At 55.6% G+C, this 9,415-nt stretch overlaps 2 protein-coding genes across 2 annotated transcripts; both read right to left on the reverse strand.

The window, feature by feature from the left end:
* Positions 1-142: 142 nt before the first annotated feature.
* BESB_000130 (uncharacterized protein) lies at positions 143-3,946 on the reverse strand (the record flags this gene model as incomplete). Its single annotated transcript, XM_029358768.1, has 6 exons — positions 143-205; positions 497-606; positions 928-1,061; positions 1,381-1,517; positions 1,889-2,024; positions 2,409-3,946. The coding sequence occupies 6 exons, from the start codon at positions 3,944-3,946 to the stop codon at positions 143-145; spliced, it is 2,118 nt and encodes a 705-aa protein (XP_029221680.1).
* Positions 3,947-6,155: 2,209 nt separating this feature from the next.
* Positions 6,156-9,375, reverse strand: BESB_000140 (uncharacterized protein; the record flags this gene model as incomplete). The annotated part of the gene is made up of 7 exons (XM_029358769.1): positions 6,156-6,410; positions 6,535-6,692; positions 7,256-7,323; positions 7,444-7,510; positions 7,573-7,770; positions 8,077-8,137; positions 9,361-9,375. The coding sequence occupies 7 exons, from the start codon at positions 9,373-9,375 to the stop codon at positions 6,156-6,158; spliced, it is 822 nt and encodes a 273-aa protein (XP_029221681.1).
* Between the last annotated feature and the right edge of the window lie 40 nt (positions 9,376-9,415).

Consider the following 9,415-nt stretch of genomic DNA (forward strand, 5'->3'; position numbering starts at 1 on the left):
ACAACAAACACCGTCGGAATGTGACCGATAGAGTCGGTCGCCATCGATAAATAGCGAGAGGAAAAGTATGGGGACGGTGGGACCTTCGACAGAAGACTGGCTCACGAAGTTGATGAACTGGATATTCTGGGAATGACGGCCGTTACATGTCTGCGACGTTATTCATGTGCGCCAAATGGGCCTCCATCTTTTTCCGGTTGATAGCCTGAACAAGAAAGCCATTTCGCAGAAGGGCGAGGCATCGTGTTATTATGAATGAATATAGAAAGAGGATTTTTTTTGGGTGTACAGGGAGGTGGCAAGCTTGCATTCTGCTCCCGCTGCCACATGTGCCTGGGGCTTATCCTCAAATGGGGGTCAGCTTGACGCGTTTATCAGCGCACAACGCTTCACTGACAGAACGGATTAACCGCCCCACTGGTTTACGAAAGAAAATAACCTGCGGCACGAGAAAACACAGACAAAGCGAAACGACTGCTCACAGACGGCAGCTCACCTTCAGACGGCGATCTTCGTAGCCGTTTCCGCGGACGACGCCGTCCCATCGATAGCCTGGCAAGATGCCGAACCGGTTCCTAGGTGCATCGTGAGGGCATTTCGGCCGTTCTGCAGTATATGGCAACAGAAACACAAGAATGTATACTCTCGATGAAACGAACACAACTAAGTCGATCGCGCCTCGAGAGGGGGGGGCGGAAAAGGAGGGAGACGCACACATCATCGGAGATGAATCACCTCTTTTCGTGAGCACAATTCGTATTCTACTGTCTGCTGTACAGTAGCCCGAAAGCCGAAGCATATGGCTTGTGTTGCAGTGCTTTCCTCCATCGCTCGGATGCATGCTGATACTTCACAGCGGAAGGGGCACAGCAGATGTAGGCCCCGGGCCGCGCTGCATCTCCTCGCACCTCTGCTTTCCACTCTTACTTGTTTTCTTTGGCTGTTCAGGAGCGATCCATGGCGTTGCATGCTCGCTAGCTTTCTGAGGCACCCGGTTCACAGGGTCCTCCCACCGAGTTCGATCTTGAAGATTTCTGTCGAAGTCGTCGTCGATCTCGTACCTGAAGAAGATCGCAGACGGATAAGCATGCAACCCTGATTCGTGAATGCTCACTACTCGCTGCTGAATGCGGAACCTGATTCTAGAGGCGCGAGGTCTACGTTTCTTCCCTCATTCAGAAAACTGGCTGATGGCATAGAGGGGGAGAAGTAGCTGAGAGACTGATGCGTATACAGCTCGTGTATGCGAATGCCTCTGAGACCTCCCTTAACGGTAGTGAATGCGAGAACTGAATACGTCACGCACACAAGCATGTCACGTTAATCCATGCCAAGTCTTGCCACGTCGGCGAGTCTCAAAATCGGCATTCCTCCGCTCACCTCGTCAGTGGCTCCTGCGCGAGCTTTGCATCTTCTTGCGCCTTCTTCTCACGGGCTTCTTTTTGTACAAGGCCCCTGCCCCACTCAAGCTCAGGGGCGGGGCTGCGCTCCTTCTTGCGCTTTTTTCCTCGTCCCTCCTGAAGCACAGCAAATTGCGGCGCGGCAAAGTATGGACGAACTTTCTCAAGCTAGGGGCGCGACTCTCGCACGATGCACTCTTGGCGCAGTCTGCAAATCACCACGCACAACCTGCTCGTGTACGCGGCCTACGCATCGAGTTTACCGGGATTTCTTCTGAGGGAAAAATCGACACACTCTCCGCATTGAGAGTGTGCCACCGTCTGCTACCCAGCGCGGGCACTTCGGCGCTGGCAGCAGTGCTCACACTTCCCCCTGTTGTGTACCTCCTCCGTAATCTCAACGGCCGCGCACGCGGCGACGCAGTGAACACAGGCACGCTAAGAAGCGCACAGGAGCTGGCGCTGGCTGCTGTCTCCTCCGTTCGTACCTGGAGCTCTAGCCACTCTGCTTCTGTGATGATGCGGCCCTGTTTGTCACGGTAAACCACTTGGCGAACGGCTTCTCGTTCGAGCTGCTCTTTGGTGAGGAGGCTTTCCTCTCTCTCGATGGCGACGCCAGACTTCCTGTGAGGCGCAGGGCATGAGAGGGAGACCGCAAGCGAGATGAAGAAGAAGCTTACCGGAAAGCAGAACTAAGAACACGCAGGAAATTAGGAAGTGCGACACAGACGAGTGGCAACCAGAGGAGTCGAAAGAGAAGGCGGACACGCACAAAGGTGCACAGAAGAACCCGGGACGATACTGGGGAAGTGAACACAAAAAGCGAATAGACAGGGGCAAAAGTTGAGGTCAGCACCGAAGCGAGTCCTAGCGGAGATCATGGACGCGCACGTCCAAAACCCGTAAGGAAGGTAGTCCAACGAACGGGGAGCATGTGAGAAGCAGCGCGAGGGAAATACGTCGGGCTTTGGTTCCAACCGTACAGGCAGGAGGGCGAGGAGGCCATACCTGTAATCTTCGAGAGTCAAGAGGCCCGTTGACTTTTGCCCGTCTCGCTCATCGGGTTCGGTTCTCGATCTGCGGTCCGCACCCGCCTCTCCCGAGTCTCTCTCCCCCTCGTCCCTCTCCCTCCCTCGCTCCCTTCCAGTTCTTCGCCCTCGCTCCTCATCGTTCGATTTGCTCTCCGCTGCCCGCCGTCGCGGCGGAGAGAGGTCGCGATCTGTCCGCCTCTCAAGAGACCGCGGCCGCAGGCCCTCTCTAGCGGTGGCGAAGGATGCAGACGAAGAAGAGGATGCCGACACCGACGGTGAAGCCACAGGGCGCGGCGGGTGGTCGTGGGAAGCTGACGCATGCGCAGGTCTGCGGCGGGGGGGCGACAAATCCCCCATGTCGCTCGCCTTTGACCCCGAAGGGCTCTGAGACACTGGCATGCCGGGCTCGGATTTCATCCCGTGTACGGGACGCCGTCTCGGTGGAGATAAATCCGCTTGCTCTCTCGCTTGGGCTGAACTGGGGTCTTTGCTGGGGCCTGCGAGACCCGCGAGGTGGGGGCGCCTTCGTGGAGGGGATAAATCCTCAGTGTCTCGAGCTGCAGCCACACTTTTCGAATCCTGTCGGCTCGGTCGACGACGGGGAGAGTCTTCGAGGTCTGCGAGGGCGGTCTGAGGGCTACGATTCGCCCCTGCACTTGTACGGTGACGGCTCGGCACAGGTGCATTAAACACAGACAAGTCAACGGCGGCTCCTTCACCTCGGGCCGCCGCCGCGTGCGCCTCTGTCGGTTCGGCCGCGTACCGGTCTCCCTCCTGCGACTCTTTGTCTTCACGTGGACCCCAGGATATCGTTTTTTTCCAGGCGTCATCGACCTCGCTGCGCTCTTGTTTCGCGTGCTCTTGGGGGCACTCTCCTCGCGTCGCAGGATACTCGTCTCGCGCGTGTGGCGGACGCGCCTCCTGGGACAAAGAGGCTTCGACCCGGCCTCCGGCTCTCGCGCCTGGTGCAGGGAGACCCATTTCCCGCGCTTCTTGGTCTCGCACGATGGCGTGGACGCGCTTTGCCTGAGTTTCGTTCAGCGACACGTTGCGTCCGTCTGCGTCAACCACAACGATTTCTTCATCGGCCTGTTCAGAGCCGTCCGAGCCGAAAGCCGCTTCCTCGTCATCTTGATACGCGTAGGCCCGCCCGTGGGCCCCCGACGTCGGCTTGAGAACTCTCCCAAACTGCACCGCCTGAAGAAAGTCAGAGGCAGTCGCTGTGCGCTTGCCTCGAGTCGGAGGTCGGACGTCAATCTCGTCTAACGCGTCGTTCAGAACGAAGCCCCCGGTCACTCCGCCGCCGCTCGAAGACGGCGCTCCCGGCGCTTTTCTCCTCTTCTTTTTCTTCTTTGAGTCCTCGACAGCAGAAACGCCCCCTCCTTGGGTGGAGGCACTCCCGCCCATGTACTTCTGCAGATATCCGAGTTTGGAAGAAGACGCAGAAGGGGCGTTCGACGCAGACGAGCCCGACAACCCGAAAGCCGCAGGGGGTTTTTCCACGGAAGAATGCATGATGAAGCAAGCAGAGCAGATGTACCAGGCGAGACACGCCACGAATCACGCGGATGAAGGCAGGCAGTTTCTGAAATTCCGAAGCGCGGAGCCAAAGAAGAAAGGGTGGGCCTGTCTGAATCAAAACGGTCCTGTGATAGAGAAAAAACCAGGGCATACATCCGAATATAGTTGTGTCGAAGCAAGTGAGAGGAGTCGCGAAAAAGACCAGACGGAAGACACGCGCAATAGTAGACGTGAGACGTAATACCTAATACCCTCTTCCTGTGTAATCACGTCGCCTTCCCCATTTCTTCCGCATCCAACGTTCAGCCAGCATGATGAGTGCTCGTCGAGTTCATGGCTGGCGCCACACACTCTCACTCCTTCCGGTTGTCTGCTGGCTGTTCAAACAATAAGGAGACGTCGCCACTCGCTTGGTGTCAGTCGACTGAACTGATTCACTACGTCGTCGAGGGACCCATCTGCAACACACGGGACGACGGCTTCCGCGTGACACACGGGGTTGCCGTCCGCCCCGCTGCCTCCGCCCCCGGTCTGCGGCCACAACCGAGCCGCGTTCTAAAGGACAGAAATGAGTGGACGTGCAACATAACTCCCAGGTGTATGCAGCAAGAGCCGCCCCAGGGAAAAGATGGAAAAAGCACGCGAAAATGCCGCACAGACAAGTAAGAATCAGACGGCGGGTTAGGCCACTGCACTCCACTCGTGTTTAGGTGGAATCCCGTCGGGCTGGTAGTTTCGCTCACTGTGCCCGAAACTCGCCCAAGTTCACGAGCAATGGGCAAACTCCCTCAACGAACGCGACAGGCAGTTGTAGGCTGCGGTTCATAGAGAAAGCCTTTAGTGGCAAGTGGCAACTAAGAGTCAGTCGGAGAATCTGTCGAGCCTAGTTGCATGCGCGCATGCGCCTACGTAACCTTGAAGAGGCAGTTCGCCGACATTTCTCGGACTCCCTCGTAGCGGCCACGGGCCATCGTTTTAGCGTGGAGTGACTCGGATGGCACATGCCCGGAAGGCCGGTGGTTCAGTGATCCCAGAAGAGTGCGGAATACTCTTCGGTGTAGTGCTCACGGAAAGTCGTCTCCAGTCTGAACCGTAGCAACACATCCACATGACGGCACCAGGTATTTCTGACAACTGAATTCTTAACCGTGTAGGCTCACCCTCGCAGTACTATCAATTAGGAGACCGCGGTTGATCGCGGGAAAACTACTTTGAAAAAGTGCGTAAAGTCCGCAGGACGCAAACCGGTGCCGGTCACCGCGTGGTATTCCCTTCTGGTTTCCTTAGGCGGGTTTTGCATTTCTAATGACTACCAATTCCGATAAACACTGGATTGGTGTACAATTGTCGTGCTACATAACCCGAACATGTTCAATTGAACGACTCCTACCGATGGCTTGCCGCCACCACACCAACTTCAGTAGAGTTGCTCAATCAGTGGCTCTACAGTTCCAAGCTGCTTGCACACCGACAATCTCTTCAGGGGTATGTAACTACGAAAGAACGTTGTGCAACGAAGTTGTAGAACTAGTTACAGTTTTGATATTTACTACGTAGAATACTATGTCCATTAATCGTCACCATAGTCTACCGTAAAAATCAATGACGGTTGTCTGGTGGGCTGGGATCGAGCGTGAGCTACTGAATCATGGTTCAACGCTCCCAATAGGAACAAGGTTACAACTGATTGTAGTCTTTCTGATACGCTTGGAAAGTGGACTCCCGCACTACCTTTCTGTCAGAGGCTACATTACTTGGGGAGTCAGTTCATGAGAGGTATCCTGAGCCATTCGAGTGCAATGTCAGGGTACCACTGGGTGTGCTCTGCAAAACGTACTACATAGGACACTACGAAAACATGCTCCGATGCTATTGCTGTGGAGGTACATGATCGCTGCAGCCACCAGCTTAGAATGCACGCCGCCTTTCGGACAGGCTCCCTCCGTTTGAGTAGAACGGTACTTTACAAAGGTATCATAAAACGTTTGAGTGCAGTGTCGCAGTATCACTGCGTGTACTTTGCAAAACGCACCACATGGAACACCATGATAAACATGCTCTAATGCTACTCCTGTGTTGGTACAAGATCACTGCATTCACCGTGCTAATAATGCACGCAGCCTTTTGAGCAGGCTCTCTCCATTTAAGTAGCACTGAGCTCTATCTTGTCCACAGTCGGAAAACTCGCTTTCAAGGGCTTCTGTCATCCACTGGTCACTCCAGTCTCGTTGTGCTGGGTTTGGTACCCAGCAGTTCCCTGCAATAACGTAGCCACAGCCACGCCGAAGAACCAGTAACGCCACTCTGGTCTGCTACCGAGCGACAGAACCTGTGGCGAAGTCATGGACCGTTTTGAGGGCACCGCGGTGCGGCTCGCTTGCTGGTACAAGGGCGGCGCCTGCTCTTTTCCCGGGTAAGTCACCCGCTGGATCTCGAATTCTTCATATGCAGCGGCCCCCTGCAAAAACACAGGTTGACACACAGGCATCACGCCACGCTGACTCCACAGGGGTGCCGAAAATCATGAGGTCGTGCTTCCGAACACACAGAGCCTGTTCAACTCACGAGTCTTGGCGGCTTACGGCCTTGGCTTGGGCGATTCGCTTTGCGTCGTCCGGGATTATGGTATTGACCTGGGGGACTCGGTCGGTGCTTCGGGGGATTCGTTCAGCAGATCCTTGCCCTTCGGCGATCGCAGGCCGAATGGGGGGGAACAGCTGCATGGATGCATAGGTGGGCACTGAAGAATGCTCAAAAGTCGTACCCGCTCCCTCATTTGGAGCTGTGCCTCACCTGCTGCGGTCCCTGTCCACCTAGAGAGAGAGATATAACCAGCAGGTCACGCTTCTCACGTTCAGCGGCCCCGGCAGCCTCCTGCAAAGAAGAACCTTGGCCACGGGGACACCACGTCACTGTGGCACCGAAGGAATGACGAAATCGTGGCGGCCTGTCCCCGATGAGACAGATCCTGTTCAACGCCCGCGTCTGGGCAGCTTACGGTGGCAGTAGTGTGGGAGGCTCCGTCAGCAAAGCTGCGCATTCGGGCGGGCGCGCGAAAATTTGGGGAAACCCACTGCGCGGGACGAACACTGCTCGGCACTGGTGTACACGCGTCGGTCGGCATAGGCATGGGCTTGGGTGGTCGCGTGCTCAGTTGGGGGAAACAGCTGCACGGTCAGGACGCTGGAAGCATGGCGACCGAAAACGGTGATCGCGTGGCAAGGATGTGGATATATCGCTTGTCACTGAAGAATGCTCGAAAGTCGTGTCGTGTCTGCTTTCTCATGTCGGGCTGTGCCTCACCACGGCACCTGTCCTGGCACGGGGTAATTTCCGTACCGGCGATCATGTGTCTGATGTCCAGCGACCCCCTGCAGAAGAAAAGCAGATCCACCAGAAAGACACCGCGTTTCGAGTCAGGTCCGAGCATGGTGACCAGTTGAGGCTGAAGTAGTCCTGCAATGCTTTGATCCGCCCTCCTTGTGGCTCACGTTGAAGTTGACGGCATGCTGAGGGACCGGGGCTGTTGTGTGATATCCTCATTCAGAGGGGGGGCATCTGTACAACACGCAACACAAGAAAGGCAAAATCGTGTTTACGGTTGGGTGTCAGCAGCGAACCTGGTAGATTTCCGTGAGTCCGGCGAAGCATTCCTCGGCTGACCGGATGTGGAGCGTGCTCTATAGCGGAGTAGAACTGGTGTTGGGGTTGGCCTGGATTATTACCTCGACCTGGAGTGGCGTAGAGCTCGTGTTGACGTTCGCTCCGAAATCCATGGGAAGCCTGCAAAAGCGGATACGGTGGAGGATGCCCATTGTCTTGAAACGCCAAGAGAACGCGTCACGTGGACACGAAATGGCTGTAGACCATGCTCTCGTCTTCACTCACCTGGTTAAATGGTGGAGGCATTTGACCGTATCCTTGCACGACACGTTGTTGGACGGATTTTTTCGCAGGGGCGTGCCAACGCCGGGCCCTGATTTCCTGTGAGGAAAAAGCAACCTACCGAAGAAAGCCCATGTCTCGTGCGCAGGCTGGCGTAGCGTGTGCACGGCTACCCATACCATCCTGACTGTCTGAATGAATTAGCTAGTGGTCGACGACCGCGCGTCAGCGTGCCTCACCGTCGTCGTAGTCCTTCTTCATTTCCCACCATTTTGGCTGGGCCTCCTCCATCGTCAATTCCTGCAGGCATAGACACACAGCACAGATGTGGCGTCATCTCCTGGACAGAACTGCAAAAGACATTTCCTCCGGGAGAGACTTCAGCGAAGCCTTACCTTGCAGCAGACAAGAGACGTGGAAAGCCAAAGGAGATTCATGCTATCCAGCAGATCTTCTCCACCTTGCCGCAACCAGAATGATGGGATACGTAATACGACGTGCTGGCAGCAATTTTTCCCCGAAGCCGGCTGCTGTTTCGCCAAGGATGAATCAAGTTATATGCCAGCAGAAAAGTGCAGACTTGAGTGTTTCAGCTGTTCGCTGATGCCTGCTGATGTGCATCATGAAGCACCGGTTCTCGGACGATCTGCCAAAAGAAAAGAAACGCGAAAACCTCTTCAGCATTAACGAGTGGCTTCCCTCCACGTACGTTTCTCCCCCTTTAGTGCTGCAACAGGGAAACAGCAGCTGCGAAAACTGCACCACGAGCGATTCTGTAGGGTGGCCGAATCCAGCCGCCGCGGTTTAGTAAACTATTTATATCGGGTCCGCGTGCTGAAGCAAGGAGTGACGCGGATAGTCACCTGGGGAAGGTGAAGAGTATTGAGCGTTTCGCCCTGGCCGGCAGATGTTCTGAGAACCGGTGCTTCACGATGCGCGTCAGCAAACAACTGAACACTCATACAAGCTGGCGCGTAAATTTCCTCAGCAGTGTGAAGGCAGGGGCCTTCAACGCCAAGCATAAGGGACGCTGAGGTGCTGCTGTCTGAGTCGGTACTTTCTACGATCGACACTGGCATGACATATGTTCTGCGCGCACGGCGGAGCCAAGCGAACCGGGCTGAGTCCGAGGTACTGGACGTCTCGGATGTGGAAGGTGCAACACATCAGAGACAGCCCGTGAATCCTTCCACCTATGCACAGAACCTCTTTTGCTGCCAAATAGCGGTAGCAGGTGTGCCAGACCGGTCACATGGGTACCGGGCCATTGCCCGGTACCCATGTGACCGGTCCAGGATCTTTTGCGGAGTCATCAGGCCTCAAAATGGTGTTAACACATGTGAAGGATTGGTATAACGTCAAGCATGACATGTCATACCGCCATCGCTAGATGTTTCGGTACCCGCTAACCACGTGCGTAGAACACTGTGCTGCGTTGGGGTATAAGCCGGTCCTCAGACCAATGTTACAGTGGTACGCGTTTGATGTTTGGGCGCAAACCCTGATATATCGTGGTATCTCACTGCCATAGCGACCATATTGAGACGAGAAAGATGCGAAGGGAGCGGGCGTCGGGCG

Source organism: Besnoitia besnoiti, chromosome I, assembly GCF_002563875.1.
Source record: "Besnoitia besnoiti strain Bb-Ger1 chromosome I, whole genome shotgun sequence".
Taxonomy (NCBI): domain Eukaryota; phylum Apicomplexa; class Conoidasida; order Eucoccidiorida; family Sarcocystidae; genus Besnoitia; species Besnoitia besnoiti.